At 47.7% G+C, this 16,769-nt stretch overlaps 1 protein-coding gene across 1 annotated transcript in view; it reads right to left on the reverse strand.

The window, feature by feature from the left end:
- Nucleotides 1–5,324, reverse strand: part of GGA2 (golgi associated, gamma adaptin ear containing, ARF binding protein 2) — a 30,094-nt gene extending 24,770 nt beyond the window's left edge. Inside the window, exon 1 of the mRNA XM_043914518.1 lies at nt 5,140–5,324. Within this exon, the coding sequence (XP_043770453.1) occupies nt 5,140–5,242 (103 nt within the window). The 5' untranslated portion in view covers nt 5,243–5,324. The remainder of the gene's footprint in view (nt 1–5,139) is intronic.
- Nucleotides 5,325–16,769: the final 11,445 nt, after the last annotated feature.

Consider the following 16,769-nt stretch of genomic DNA (forward strand, 5'->3'; position numbering starts at 1 on the left):
AACAAGGTCAAGCTTGACACCTCAAAGACTTTCAGACCTCAACACACGACTCTGTGACAGCAGTTCTCCAACGTTTTGGACACCAGGGACCAGTCTCATGGAAAATAATCTTTCCACAGACGAGGAGGGGGTGGGGTGGGGGAGGTGGTTTCAGGATAATTCAAAGGCGTTACATTTACCGTCTGCACCCATATGAGAATCTCATACCACCACTAATCTGACAGGAGGTGGAACTCAAGCAGTAATAATGATGGGGAGCAGCTGCAAATATTAACAGCTGAAGCTTCACTGGCTCACCCGCCGCTCACCTCCTACTGTGAAGCCTGGCTCCTTACTTGTTGCAACCTGACCGGTACCGGTTTGTGGCCCGGGGGTTGGGGACCCATGCTCTATGACCCAGCGGCAGAGAAGAGCAAGCAGGACCCTGTTTACCAAGCAGAATCCAGCTCTCTCCCTCCTCCCCTACCACCAAGTCACCAGGTTTTCCAAAGGAAGGAAGGGAATAAAAAACTTTACAAGCTTAAATAATGTTCTAAACCCATAACCAAGGCAAAGCAGCAAAAAGCACTATAAAGTAAGCGTTTTTATTTGCTATATCTATATCATAAGGATTCCCTCAAGGTTTTTCACAGCTCCCAAATAACAATAATAGTCAGAGCTGCTGCTCCCCCCACACACACACTTTGTTTTTTAAGAACTTGCTTTGTGTCAGACATGACGCTGAGTGCTTTCCTAGCATCCCTTTCCTGTAATCCTCAGAAAACTGAAGCTGGTACTAACGTTAGCTCAGCATTTTATAGATGAAGAAATCTGCCCAGTCACAAAACGGGAAAATGACAAAAAATCTCAAGTCTGCCCAGTTCCAGGGCCCAAATATAAGTCTTCAGTTCTCTGACAAAGACAGGGCCTCTTTTGGGAACTAGGTTCTTTGACCTTTTTACCACTAAGTTATCAGCTCCCTAAGGCAGGAAGGAGGCCTGTCTCATTCACCTTCCCACACCCCAGCCTAGACAGTCATCAGCAAGGATATCTACTCATGAACGAATGATTCATCTTTCACTACGCAAAGCCTGGCCAGTTGGCTGGACATACTGCTGACACCAGGAGATGGCTACTCCAGTTCTGAAATAACTGGGTCTCCAAACACCTAATTCCATTCTGCCAAGCTATTCCAGTGGCCTTGAGCGGGTCCAGAGACAATAATTCCCAGAGGATTTTTTAAAATTTTTAAATTTTTAAAAATTAAAAAAAAAAAAAGACAGTCGAACCCTCCAGCTCTGAGTGAAATGCACCCCCACCCCGGGGCTGGGGCAGGGAGGTTAGGGAGCCTGCTGTGAGTCTGCAGAATCTCAGTTCCCCGACCAGGGATTGAACCCAGGTCACAGCGGGGAAAACACTAAATCCCAACCACTAGACTGCCAGGGAATTCCCTGAATGGTTCATGTAACAGTGACTAATTCAAAAGCCAAATCATCTCACGTCGGCCACCACCCCACCCCCAGGGTCATGACCCTGGCGTTAAGAGCAGCCTGTGCTGGTCAGGGGGGCCCTAGAGCTGTGGGGAAGCAGTCACCTTGAGAACACTTAAAACTCAATCCTTCAGCAGTGAGCATGCACTGCTCACCGCGTGGGGCAGATACACGCCACCCCTGACATCAAGCAGTGCTGAAAGGCCAAGATCCACCGTAGGAATGATGGGTCCAAGATAGAGCATCGGCTCAGTCCTAGAGAAGCTGGGAGAATATAAATAGATCCGAAATCCACACCACTCTCATCCCCGAGGGAGGCAGAAAAGTGAGGCTGGAAGACAGGACTTATCACCTGGGAGGAGGTCCAAGTAGATGGAAGAAGATTACAGAGCATCCAGCTAAGCTAGTGCCTTCCTGGCAGCACTAGCAGAGCTGAGACCAAGAGGCCCCAGCGATGCTGTTAATAGCTCAAGACCCCGCTGGTTAAATCAAGTATAGCACCCCGTGCCACCGGGCACAGGAGGCTTTTCATTAACAAGGAGGTGGCAGCTCTAAATGCAGTCATGTGGAACAACGCCCAAAATAAACTAAGTGTGTGTGTGTTGGGGGGGGGGGGGGGGTGCTGCAAAACCCCCAGAAGCTGCTACTTGTATTTTTAAAGCTTGAGCTTCTGGTGAAACAGGTTCCTGGCGTTCCTTTGGGGAACTACTCCTTCCCAATTCCAGGTCCGATGTTTTTCCTTTTCTGGCAAACAGTATGAGTTCGTTTTCTGCCACTCTCACTAAGAAGACTAGTGATGATAACAGCTAACACTGCGCACAGGCACTGTTCCGTGTACTTTAGATGCACGAACTCCCCTGATCCTCACAACCCCAAGCTGTCAGTCACTCAGGCGTGTTCGACTCTTTAGGACCCCACGGACTGTAGCCCATCAGGGTCCTCTCTCCATGGGATTCTCTCGGCAAGAATACTGGAATGGTTGCCATTTCCTTTTCCAGGGGATCTTCCTGACCCAGGGATCGAACCTGAGTCTTATGCATTGCAGGCATATTCTTTACCATCTGAGCCACAGGGGGGGCATGCTATTACATTCCAGCCTTAGGGACACAGCTGCCTTGCTTGCTGCGCTAAGACCCGTCAGCGAGATGAGCTCTGGGGTCTTCATGGGCCCCTGGAGTGACTTCCTTCTCCATCCAGCCTAGACTCAGGGACTCTCCTTCAACTACACTCCAGTCCTTGCCCCACCACCAGCCTCTCTAGCGCACGTCCATCCACGTACCACTTCCACTGTGCCCCAGTACCCACAAGTCTGGTTCAACAGTTTACTTTCTCTATTCCTACGGCGGGCAGGGGCAGGCAGGTGGAAACCGAACAGCCACAAAGACTACAAGATACATTTCTGAAATCCACTCAACACTCCAAAGCCCAAGCTCAGAGGATCTCAGTGCAGAGGGGAAGAGGTGGGTCCTCTGTCCCAGGGCATATCTGGGAATGTCTGGAGGCATTTTTGGTTGCCGGACTGGGAAGGGGGTCTGTGCTGTTGGTATAGGTTCTAGCCCTACCCGAACAACTGGAAGATTTCAGCACTTTGGGACCACAATGGCCTAAAACAGCTGGAGCTTAAGGACCCCCTCCTAAAGTCTTAGTTCCCTTTTTCTCCCCCACGTGGGTCAGCGGCTGGCTGGTCTCTAACCCAGCCCACTTGACTTTTGCAACTCCACTGCCTCCTAGTCAACCACCTTCTTTCTGTCCCCACCGTTTAACACTGAGATAACTCAGTAATCTTTCAGTTCCCTCATCTTCCTTCTCTTTCTCAGCAGCAAAACCACCTACCAACTATACCTTCCTTAGAGACCCGCGGCTCCCCGCCTCCCAGCAGCCTGCAGGCTCCACCTTCTCTCAGCCCTGCTTTCCCACCCCAGCACCCCCCCTCCCCGAATCCTGCTTCTTCCATGTTGAGATTCTCCATGCTCCATGCGCAAACTCTGTTCTTCCTAATGCGCACAGACAAGCTCACTGCTAATGAACTGAAGGTCTCAAGTTGACCTCCAGTTCTTACCCTCTCTGGAGCCAACCAACTGCCCAAAGAGCTTCTCTTTGTGCCACAAGCACCGTAAACTCAGCAAGTGAAGCAACTGTAACCAATCAGTTACCTAAGCCTGAAACCTGCAGTCCAACCTAGATCCCTCTGGTCCCCTGCCTCTATCCTGATGCATTAAGGCTGCTGATCCAACGAGCTAATTATTTCTACTCTCCATCCCAATACCTTTGTACTTCAGCCCTGACACACTACCAGAAGAGCTTTTCATCTACTCTCTGCCTCGACTCTCCCATCCCTAACCAATTCAGCTCTTCACACAGCTGCAAGGCGATGCTTTTAACAGAGGTACTTGATCAGAGAGGCTTCCCAGATGGCACAGTGGTAAAGAATCTGCCTGCTTGTGCAGGAGACAGGAAGATCCCCTGGAGTAGGAAATAGCAACCCACTCAGTATTCTTGCCTGGGAAATCCCATGGACAGAGGAGCCTGGCGGGCTACAGCCCACAGGGTCGCAAAAGAGTGAGGCAAGACTGAGCATGCATGCACACTTGATCAGAGTTCCAGGCTCTGACATCTCCTCCCGACTAAATCAAGGATAAACTCTGAACTTCTTTCTGCAGCCCACAAGACCCTTGAAGATCTCGCCCCAGTAAGCCATGCAGTCTCTTTAGGCATAGCACTCCTGCAGCAGACTTCCTTCTTCCCAGAATGCTCCACACTCTCCTTTCCCCCAGCTTTTACACATGTAGTTTCCTGCATCTGAAATGTTACCGCCTCCATTGTCCACTCAAATGCTATGTCCCTCGAGACAATCCCCTCGTAAACAAACCAACTCCAACCACTGCACCTTAAACCCCAGTATCCCTCCCATTTGCCTTAGCGTAACAAAGTGCTGCTACTATTGGCTATCACCTACTTAAATATATCTTTGTGAGCAAGGGCTCTGCCTTAGGCATCTTAGTACTCCCAGCACCCGGCAGAGCCCAATACGGCAGAGCCCTATATAAGGAGTATATGCTTTATTCTCTTGGAATTTCAAGACCCCATCGGTAACGCAGGGACAGTAACTACCCCTAGGACTGTCAAGAGTCTTACATGAGACAGTAACAAAAGTCCGGCCAGAAGGAACTCGCACAAAAGGTTTAAAGAGCTTCTTTTACATTAAAGTCGGGAGCCAGAGAGAGCTCTTTCCCAGAGGATGGGTGTGTTGCACAGTTAAGTCTAAAAGTGCTCATCTCTAAAACGAGGTTAGTAACCGAAGCTGTCTCTAGGGGTCGTAATAAGGATTAACAGTGGCTGAAATGCCCTTTAGCAGTGTTTGGCATAAAAGCGAAGCTCAATAAACCGTAGCCATTATGTTGTTAACAGTGTTTATGCACCGCGATGTGGGCAGGGGGGCGCAGAGCGCCCAGCCTCGGGTCCGCAGCCGCGGCAGATTCCTGGGGTTCCTCTCCAGGGCCCCCAATGAGATCCTCCCAGCCGTGCCGGGCCCTGCCTCCCTCCTCGGGCGCCAGCCTCCCCGAGGCCACCTGCCCGCCCGCCAGCCTCAGAAGAAAGGCCCAGGGAGGCGGGAAGCGAGGCCTCACGTGGAGCGCTGCGCCCGAGCGGAGAGGCGGCCCCGGCTACTCACTGAGCCATAGCTCCAGCGCCGGCGTCGGCCCCCGGGGCCCCTCGGCCGACTCAGCTCCCGCCGCGGCCCCGGCCCCCGCCGCCACCGCCGTCGCCGTCGCCATGGGCCCAGCCCCCGCCGCCCAGGCCGCGGCCGCCCCTGCGCTTCAGCCGCCGGCGTCTGCAGCGTTCCGGGGCTGCCGACGCGGCAGGCGAGGGCCGGCACGTGACGGGGCGGGGCCTGCGTGGCCACGCCCACCGACCGGGTCCCGCCTCCGCGCAGGCCCCGGCAGGTGGGCTCAGCCTCGCCGAAAGCCTTCCACTCAGCGCTAGGCGGCCTCGCGGGCTGGTTATCCAGACTCGCAACCAGATCAGAATTCGCCAAGTCAACCTCGCAAGTCCTGCCAGAAAAATAGAGGGAGCCCCGTTAATCTGAGTCTCAGATAACGAATTCGCTAGGATTTTTATTCCGGACGGTCTTTCCGGGCCACCACCTACCTCTGTACTCTATTTTCTCCAGAATACACCATGAGCGTGCTAGGCACTTACTCATTGTGTCAAAGGATAATCGCCACCACCACCACCCCCGCCACAAAAAAAAGTCATGATTCTCATACATTATAAAATGAACACATGTTAAGTATTTAACGCTAAGTAAATGAGGAAACCAAGCAGAGTTACAATCCGTTCAAAACAGAAGTCAGGAAAAGGGCAAATTTATACAGAATAAAGGAATGTTGCAACAGATGTGCAAATAGACACAAAAGTAGCTCGGTTAATTTGCATTTTATATATTTATTCATTTGCTTTTTACCTTTTCATTTAAGGCCTCTTGGTGAGATTTACAAGGATCTTAATTCCCTGACCAGAGATCCAATGCCAGCCCGCTGCAGTGGAAGCCTGGAGTCCTAACCACTAGGGCCACCAGGGAATTCCCCAATTTGCATGTTTATAGGCAAGAGTTATTTGCATAGCTGTCAGTTATCTACAACTAACAGAGTTGTAAGACATCTCTAGGACAGTGAAGGAAAGGCTAGGCACGGGAAAGGTGTGCGCTCTACATAATGGGTAATTTTCCTTTGAAGCTCAAGTGCTCTGTACTCCATTACCTGCTTCACCCCTCTAATACAGGCAGGAACTTTGTACACTTCCATGTCTCCACTTACCTAGGTTCGTGCCTGGCACACCAGTACTGATAAATACTTGTTGAATGGCCAGATGAACAGTGGAAGCAATAAGAGGTTGCTATAGGAATTTAGGGTCTTCTAAGGTGGTGCTAAAAGAATCCACCTGCGAATGCAGAAGACATAAGATGCGGGTTCGATCCCTGGGTTGGGAAGATCCCCTGGATGGCAACCCACTCCAGTATTCTTGTCTGGAGAATCCCATGGATAAAGGAGCCTGGCACGCTACAGTCCATAGGTTCACAAAGAATTGGACATGATGGAAGCGACTTAGCATGCATGTGTCCATAGGAATTCAGGTCCCATCCTGCCCCAAATAAACACAAAATATAAGTTTCAAAGTACATTTGCTGTGCTATGTTAGCTTCAAAATAGATCCAGCCACACACATCTCCATCTCACAGATTGTTGCCTGTAGCACCTTTCTATATGAAAATTACACAGTTGTTACCTGTCTTAGTAAACTTGGACTGATACAACAAAATACTAAAGGTTGAGTGGCCTAAACAACAGACGTTTACTTCCCACTGGAGGCTGGCAAGTCCAAGATCAAGGTGCTGTTGACAACCTGCTTCCAGGTTTGCAGAATGCTGTTTGTGCTCACAGGGTGGAGAGACAGCACACTGATCACTTCCTTTTAGGGCACTAATCCCATCATGAGGGGTGCACCCTCAGGACCACAGCTAAGCCTAATTACCTCCCACAGCACCCACCTCAAATACCATCACATGGACATTAGTGCTTCAGCATGTGAATTTGAATTCAATCTATAGCATTATTCACATCAGGGAAATTCTGTATGAGATTAATGAAAACTATATGTTGTCCTTTGGACTGCAAGATCAAACCAGTCAATCGTAAAGGAAACCAACCCTGAGTGTTCATTAGAAGGACTGATGCGGAGCTACAATACTTTGGCCACCTGATGCAAAGGGCCAACTCATTGGAAAAGACCCTGATGCTGGGAAAGATTGAAGGCAGGAGGAGAAGGGGATGACAGAAGACAAGATGGTTGGATGGCATAACTGATTCAATGGTCATGAGCAAGCTCTGGGAGATAGTGAAGGACAGAGAGGCCTGGTGAGTGCAGTCCATGGGGTTACAAAGGTCAGACACAACTGAGTGATTGAACAACAATACGTTGTCCACAGCACACCCTCTGTTATCTGATTTGGGGCCTGGGAATTATTTTGCATGTGTGCTAAGTCACTTCTCAGCAAGACAGTATATTAAAAAGCAGAGACATTACTTTGCCGACAAAGGTCTGTCTAGTCAAAGCTATGGTTTTTCCAGTAGTCATGTATGGATGTTAGAGTTGGACTATAAAGAAAGCTGAGCACCGAAGAATTGATGCTTTTGAACTGTGGTATTGGAGAAGACTCTTGAGGGTCCCTCGGACTGCAAGGAGATCCAACCAGTCCATCCTAAAGGAAATCAGTCCTGATATCATTGGAAGGACTGATGCTGAAGCTGAAAGTCCAATATTTTGGCCACCTGATGAGAAGAGCTGACTCATTTGAAAAGACCCTGACATTGGGAAAGATTGAAGGTGGGAGGAGAAGGGGATGACAGAGGATGGGATGGTTGAATGGCATCACTGACTCAATGGACATGAGTTTGAGTAAACTCCGGGAGTTGGTGATGGGTAGGGAGGCCTGGCGTGCTGCAGTCCATGGAGTCGCCAAGTGTTGGACACAACTGAGCGACTGAACTGAACTGAAGGAGATTCTGGGCTTCCCTGGTGGCTCAGTGGTAAAGAATCTATCTGCAATGCGCAAGACCTGGGTTCAATCCCTGGGTTGGGAAGACCCCCTGGAGAAGGAAATGGCAACCCACTCCAGTATTCTTGCCTGGAGAATCCCATGGACAGAGGAGCCTGGTGGACTACAGTTGTTGGGGTTGAAAAGAGTCACATACGACTGAGGGACTAACACTTTCACTTTAAGTCTCTTCAGCCATTCACAAAGACTTCAGCCAAGTACTGGAATGAGTTACCGTTTCCACCTCCAGGGGATCTTCCCAACCCAGGGCTCGAACTGGAGTCTCTTACCTTTCCTGCGTTGGCAGGTGGGTTCTTTACCACTAGCGCCACCTGGGAAGTCTGGGAGTTATTTTACATCTCCATAAACTGTACGTAACTGAAAGCAATGGAAAATTATTCTTTTCTGTAGACAAGCAAATGATTCTGTCCTCGGAAGACACAACCCTCTTCCTGTGGAAAAAACAGCTTTGCTTCCATTTTGCAGATTCATTTCAATGTTCCTGATCTTCAAATGGGTCTGTCTTTGGATTCGCCTTTGAACTGGTTGTAACATCTCACCAGGTTCTTCAGTGAGATGAATTAAGTGAAAAATTTAACATGTGTTCATCTCTCAAAAATTCTAAATATCTGTCAACACTGGAGCTGGGTTTCCTCGTTGCAAGAAATGCCTGGAGATGACCAGAGACCATGCCCTGGAGGAGGGCGCGAGCTCTCTGTTTTGCCAAAAACCATCCTTATACCTTGGGCTTTCCTGGTGGCTTGGATAGTAAAGAAGCCGCCTGTGATGTGAGAGACCTGGGTTCGATTCCTGGGTTGGAAAGATCCCCTGGAGGAGGGCATGCAACCCGCTCCAGTATTCTTGCCTGGAGAATCCCCATGGGCAGAGGAGCCTGGCAGGCTACAGTTCATGGGGTCACAAAGAATCAGACACAACTGAGCGACTAAGTACAGCACAGCATCCTTATACCTAACATGTTATTTATTTTAAGCACCTGTACTCTTTGAACATTTTGACATATGATCAGTGGTTCTCAAACTAACATTTGTCAGAACTACCTGGAAGGCTAGTTAAAACACGGAATGCAAGACCCCACCCACATAGTTTCTGATTCAGTAGGTCTGAAGTATGGAGTGTGTGCTCAGTCCTGTCCAATTCTTTGAGATCCTGTGGACTGTAGCCCACCAGGCTCCTTTGTCCACAGGATTTTCCCAGGCAAGAAGACTGAAGCAGGTGGCCATTTCCTCCAGGGGATCTTCCCAGCCCAGGGATTGAACCCACATCTCCTGCGTCTCCTGCCTTGGAAGGCAGATTCTCTGAACCTAGGAAGTGGGGTGAAGTACAAGAATCTAATCATTCTTCCTCTAGTCAATGCTTGAGAGACCACAATGGAAAGGTTAAAGGGTAAGTGGGCGGTGAGGAAGTGGTTTGGGAGTTCTGTGTAGTGGTTGGGTGCAGAAGCTTTGGTTTCAGACCAAACAATGCTGTCACACTCACCAGCCTTCCTAGGACCCCTCTTGCGTGTCTGTGCAGCCCTTCCTGCCCAAGTTCCCTTCTGTTTTCCATTTCCTTTCCTATATCATGTGCATGGCCTGTGGTCTGTCTCTTCTTTCTGGACAATGAACTTTCATAAGCAGGGGCCATGTCTATCTAATTCCCCAATCTTTTTGACACCAGCGACCGGTTTCATGAGAAACAATTTTTCCATGGACCTGGGCGGGGCGGGGGTGAGCATGGTTTGGGGCATGAGGCTTCCCTAGTGGTTTATACTGTAAAGAATCTGCCTGCCATGTGGGAGACCTGGGTTCGATCCTTGGGTCGGGAAGATCCCCTGGAGAAGGGATAGACTACCCATTCCAGTATTGCTTGGCTTCTCCTACAGCTCAGATGGTAAAGAATCCGCCTGCAACGCAGGAGACCTGGGTTTGATCCCTGGCTCAGGAAGATTCCCCTGGAGAACGGAATGGCAACCCATCCCAGTATTCTTGCCTGGAGAATTCCACGGACAGAGGAGCCTGGCAGACTACAGTCCAAAGGGTCACAAACAGTTGGACACGACTGAGCGACTAACATTTTCACTTTCAAGTGCATAACATTTATTGTGCACTGTATTTCTATCATTATTATATTCTGATGTATAATGACATACATATATAATATCATAGTAGTTTCAGGTGTACAACATGATTTGATATTTGTATACCTTGCAAAACAATCACCATAATGTCTAGTTAGTATTCAATACCACACATCATTTCAAATGCTTTACTTTTGTGATAAGAACTTATAAAGGCTTATAAAATCTTGTAAAATCTCTTAGAAACTTTCAAATATACAGTGCAGTATTAACTAGCGTCACCATGCTGTACTTTGCATCCCTAGGACTTAGCTAACTTTATAGCTTGCTGTTTGTACGTCTTGATCACCTTCACCCATTTTGCCCACCCCTATACAATTACAAGGGGCTTCCTGAGTAGCTCAGCTGGTAGAGAATCTGCCTGCAATGCAGGATACTCCAGTTCAATCCCTGGGTTGGGAAGATCCCCTGGAGAAGGGACAGACTACCCACTCCAGTATTCTTGGGCTTCCCTGGCGGCTCAGATGGTAAAGAATCTGCCTGCAATGTGGGAGACCTGGGTTGGTAAGATCCCCTGGAGGAGGACATGGCAACCCACTCCAGTTTCTTGCCTGGAGAATCTCCATGGTCAGAGGAGCCTGGCGGACTACAGTCCATAGGGTCGTACAGAATCCGGACACAACTAAGAGACTAAGCATAGCATACGATTACAAATAATTTTTAGCGTAAGTATGTCACAAAGATTGCTTGGGACATACTTAAAAAATTATTCACTGTTCATCTGAAATTAAAAGTAAAAAACAACAATTTAACTCCTCGTCAAGAAAGCATTTCCTGGGACTTCCCTGGCAATCCACTGGTTAGGACTCCTGTAGAGGGCCTGCGTTTGATTCCTGGTCTGGGACCTGAGATTCCACAAGCCCCATGGTGTGGCTTTAAAAAATAAATAAAATACAATTTTAAAAATTAAAAAAAATTTAATTTAAAAATCAATTAAAAAACGAAAGCATTTCCTGTCTGGCTCCGGACACCCAAGGATACCCACATCCCTATATCACTTTGCCTGCTCTTCCTTCACCACATCCACACTTGCAATTTTGTAACTGTTAGTCACCTATGAGATGGTGATCTCTTTGAGGCAGGAGCCTGATCTTTTGTGTTTTATTTTTAAAAGCTTGAGGAAAGGAATGAACACAAACCTGTGGAGTAAGCCCCCACAATCAACAAGGCTTTGTCTAATTCCTCTCACACCCCTAGGCTTAACAGGGCCTGGCACACAGTAGGTAACTGTCAAATGAATGAACGAAGACAGGACAGAATGGATTCAGACAAGAGGCTGCCCCTCCTTGCCTGGGCTGTCCTACTGCCATCAGGGTTGGGGGAGGGGTGGTAGGGGGCAGAGGAGACAGCATGTAGGCCTGGGACCCCAACATTTTGCCCATAAATGAAGGCTAAGCTAGAGATCCCCAGGGTGTGATGATGAGTTTATTGAGTGCCAAGTTAAGCTTCTACTGCCTTCTATATTTTTTAAAAAATGCACATCCTGTAATTCACTAGTGAAAATAGTAACCACAAATGATGTGAAGGTTCTGAATACTGCAAAATGGTACCCTAGCTAAACATATGACTTTGCGCTTGGTAGCTCAGCTGTTAAAAGAATCCACCCGCTATGCAGGAGACACCGGTTCGACTCCTGGGTTGGGAAGTTCCCCTGGGGAAGGGAGAGGCTACCCACTCCAGTATTGCTTGCCTTCTCCTATGGCTCAGACGGCAAAGAATTCGCCTGCAATGCAGGAGACCTGGGTTTGATCCACGGGTTGGGAAGATCCCCTGGAGGAGGGCATGGCAACCCACTCCAGTCGACAGCACAGTGAACTTGAGCGCTCACCCCGACTGTCCATCCAATCGGGTGTGTGTCTGGCCTGTCACTCAACAATATTTACTGAGCACCTACTTCGTGAATAGGCACCATTCTCTGCACTGGGGGTCTAGTGGTGAGCAAGACAGAGCATGTCTCTGTTCTTATGGAGGTTATAATCTACACTAACAAATAACCGCTGAACTCATTACTCACCCAGTGTTTACACAATCAATTCGATTGTGTTCCCTGGAAAAGAACAGGATGTTGATTAACGGCAGAGGAAGGAGAGCTTCTAGGGGGAGTCAGAGGCCTTCCTGAAGAGGTGATAGTGAAGCAGAGATCTGAACACTGAGAGACCAGGCAAAAGGACAGAGCAGATGAACAAGAGTATTCCAGCCAGAATGCGGCTAGAAGGAAGGCTTACATGGCTAGAGAGCAGCGAGAGGGGCTCATGAGGCAAGGATGAGTGAAGTGAAGCAGCGAAATTAGAGGAAGTGCCGGGCTGTGATGACAGGAGATGGCTCTATCATGTTTTCCCCTTCTATGCTTCGTTTTCTTTAATCTCTTTTAAAATTTTGACTGTGAAGGGTCTCTTCAATGCAGTGCTCAGGCTTTCTCTAGTTGTGGCTCTTGGGTTTCTCTTGCTCCAGAGCATGGGCTCTAGAGCAGGGGGGCTCCATAGTAACGGGCTCTAGACAACTGGTGAGGGCTCTCTAGTTGCTCCGCAGCATGTGGAATCTTACTTCCCCACGCAGGGATGGAATCGGTGTCCCCTGCATTAGAAGGTGGATTCTTAACCACTGGACCACCAGGGAAGTCCCTCATGCCTGATTTTCCTACCAGGGCTCCAGGCTCCTGGGCCAGCCCCACTCAAATCTCAGTTCAGCCAAGCTGTTGGAATGATCAAAGAAACACAAATCTGGAGAAAACAGACACACACACGCACACACAAATCTGATCTTGTCACTTCCCTACTTGAAGCATGTCAGTGGCTCTTCACCTTCCACTTCATGAAGACCCAAGTCATGTCTTCCCTAATGGACCCCCCACTTTTGTCCAGGAACCCAGAAAAGAGCTGGCCCCAGCCCCAGTTCTGGGTCTAGCTCCCCACCCACCTCCCCAGAAGGGATGCATTCAAGAATGGAGAAGTCATGTGGGGGAAGGTGCTGGAGAGAGGTTTCCACGCTTTCAGGGAGAGAGCCACAGAAAGCCACGCTCTGACAGCATGAAGGAGGAAGTGCAGAGGGGCCTGAGCGCTTCAGGCAGCCAATCATGAGTGGAGAGAACCAACCGGAGGCTATTGCCCATGCTGGGGCCAACCAAGCAAAGAGATCAGAAGACCCTCAGACCTCCACGAGGTCACTGAATGCTTAATTAACCAACCCCAGAGCCTGCCATACCCCTGCACTTCCTGTTTTGTGGGACACTAAATCTTGTTTAAGCTTGTTTGAATCTGGATGTTTTGTTATTTTTAGTGAATGGTATCTTGATGCCTTTGATCTGGCATCAAGGCTGTTTGGATTTCCCCTCTGGCTGGGTTTCCAGCCATTTATCCCACTCCTTCAGCTCCTACCCATGACTCCGGTCAATACCCTTCCAATTTCCACTGACCTGGAAACTCCTACTTGTCCTTCAGAACCCAGTTCAAACTTCATCTATTAAGTCCTCTGACACCCATGAACATGAACCATGAACTTCCTTCTCTGGGCTCTGCTCTAACCCAGAAAGTTCTCATTAAAAAAAAAAAAAAAATTGGTAGAAACCAACACAATACTGTAAAGCAACTATCCTTCAATTACAAATAACTGAATTAAAATAAATTTTTAAAAATTATTTATCTGTCCATGCTGGGTCTCAGATGTGGCATGCGGGATCTGTAGCTGTGGCACAGAGGATCTTTTTAGTTGTGGCATGCGAACTCTTAGTTGGGCATATGGGATCTACTTCCCTGACCAGGGATTGAACCCAAGCCCCCTGCTTTGGGAGCACGGAGTCTTAGCCACTGGACCACCAGGGAGGTCCCCTCATTTTCTAAGTATTTATTATCCTGGCCCCTGGGAAGTTAGGGAATTTTATCATGACAAAAATATTAACTAATCAATTAGACAATTTCTAACTTAGCTCCCACCAAACATCCCTCTATATAGAAGTATTTAATCTTAATCTTCACATCAAGTCTTTGTCAAAGGTCGGTCTCTCACAGATAGCTGGATTCAATGCGATTTACTGGCAATGGACCCAGGTAGTTAACTACAACTGCAAATCTTGCAAAAGAAACATGATTCCCCAGTATCAGTGAGTCATCCTGGGAAACTGTTGCAATCTAAGAGGGTTAGACCAGCTGATGATTGCCACTTCTGAAGAAACTGATCTGATAAAGGACTCTTTTTTTCATCCTGAGACCTTTCCTGACTCCCTGCTATTTGTCAGGCAATGTGCAAGGTACTATGGTTACAACCAAGAATAAGAAAAACTAACTGCCTGCCTCAATCTTATCCTATTTAGAGTAAGATTGACAATAAACATGTACAAGTACACTATGTAATTTCATATATTAATAAGTATTATGAAGAAAAAATAAGCTAGATAAAGACAATATAACAAAAAAATAGTAATTTTCTGGCAAGGGTACTCTGTAAACTCCATGTTAAGAGAGTATGCCCAGGGGCAGAATGGCTCCCTTGATTACTAGAGTGGGTCTCCTGCAGCCATGATTACATTACATGATTCTGTCCCACTGGCCACAGTTGATTGGAACAGAGGTAAAGAGCTGACCCAAGCCGCTGCTGCTGCTGCTGAGTCACTTCAGTCGTGTCCGACTCTATGAGACCCCATAGACGGCAGCCCACCAGGCTCCCCCGTCCCTGGGATTCTCCAGGCAAGAACACTGGAGTGGGTTGCCATTTCCTTCTCCAATGAATGAAAGTGAAAAGCGAAAGTGAAGTCGCTCAGTCGTGTCCGACTTTTGGCGACCTCATGGACTGCAGCCTACCAGGCTCCTCCGTCCATGGGATTTTCCAGGCAAGAGTACTGGAGTGGGGTGCCATTGCCTTCTCCGTGAGCCAAGCTAGGCCAATCAAATTCTTTCCTAGGATTTTGGACATAGTATACTAGTTATTGAATTGGCAGCTTATCAGAGGGGAGATGATTCAGCTTTAGGGCTGGGGCAGTTGTTGGACAAGTACAGAGATAAAAAAAAAAAAGCCAGCCTGCAGAAGGAAGATGAGGGAAGCAGACACCCTGACAGAAATGGTTACAAACTGCAGATTCAGAGGGACAAGGGTGAGTGTCTTGGGTTTTGAGGAGTTACTGGTTAGAGATCAAGTCTCTTGTAAGGTCCAGCTGGGAGTCATGCTTTTGGATTTGTTGTAATTCTTTCAATAAATTCCTCTCGTGGTTTAAGTTAGGCTGGGTTTGTTTCTATGTTTTGCAACCAATATTAGCATTTCCAAGAATGAAAATACTGGTGATGAGGGTGATGGTAAGAGATAACATTTGTTGAGTGCCAGGCATTGTTTGAAGATCTTTACATAGGTCATCTATTTTGATTCTTACGAACTGTTGAGACAGACACAATTGTTATCCCCATGTTGCATGAGGAAACTGAACTTCAGAAGCCACAGTGATAAGTAGCAGAACCAGCTTCTGGCCTCCACAACCTTCACTGCTTCACTATACTCAAAAAAGCACTGGGGAATGGACTTGAGGTTATTTAAAATCTGTTAAGTCCTTTGACACATTTCTTCTCATCCTGAGCAAAACCCCAGAGCAGAAGATACGTGCTGCTTCTCAGATAACTCACTCCAACTGAGGAAGTGGCCACATCTTTATCAACTCAGCAGTCTGATCACCCACTTTGTTAAAACAGCCACATTCCCAACTGAGAGCTAGAATTTCTCATAAGCATACTTGATGTCTTAGAAGTGGAGGCTCTGATGTCACTCAAGTCAAGAGTTGAGGTTGGACTCTGGGTTGTCACATGCCTCATGCTAAACCCTCAGAATTGATCAACTCTGCTGAGCCCCAGTTTCCCTATCTGAAACACATAAACAAGAAGAAGAAGAATAATGCCTAATGTGAAGATTCAAACAGATGATGGACTAAAGTGTTTACCAGTATAATTTAAAACCCACAGGTATCTGAGGCTCATGTAAATGCACAATAAATTGAAAGCATTATTATTCTATGTCCTTTCAATGCAATACTTGTTGTGTCTGCCACTACCCCTTCTTCTGGAAAAAGTACCCTACTTCTCCTTGGGAACTTTTCCTCTGTTGGATATCATCCCCGAGGGACCACCTATTCCTGGTTGAGGAATGGTAACATGGACTCAGTTAGCCCAACCAGAACCCTCTTAGTATCTGAATCTTTAGCTGAGCCACATCCAAAACTGAGTGGGAAAAATACAGAGGAACAACAACAGAAAATATTTAAGGGTTAATGTGTTCCCATTGAAGAACACACACAAGACTGGCCATGAGCTCCTGTGGTGGCCCACATGATCAGAGCTTCCCTGGTGCCTGTCTTTTCCAGGATCTGGTTCTTTGGTTTTCCCATAGATTCTTTGACTTTCTCAGAAATTTAAACTCCTATAAAGTCTCCAAAAAACCTAGGCAGAACTGGTTTCCACTACTTGTCATCAAAGAACTTACTTGATGTACTTTTCAAAGAATGATTAGGTCTCTGTGAAACTCAGCAAATTCTTTAATCCCCTTTCCCTCCTCCTCTGGACAAGGAGAGTGTATTAGCAATCTACTGCTAGGTGACAAA

The sequence above is a fragment of the Cervus elaphus genome, chromosome 10, assembly GCF_910594005.1.
Source record: "Cervus elaphus chromosome 10, mCerEla1.1, whole genome shotgun sequence".
Lineage (NCBI taxonomy): Eukaryota > Metazoa > Chordata > Mammalia > Artiodactyla > Cervidae > Cervus > Cervus elaphus.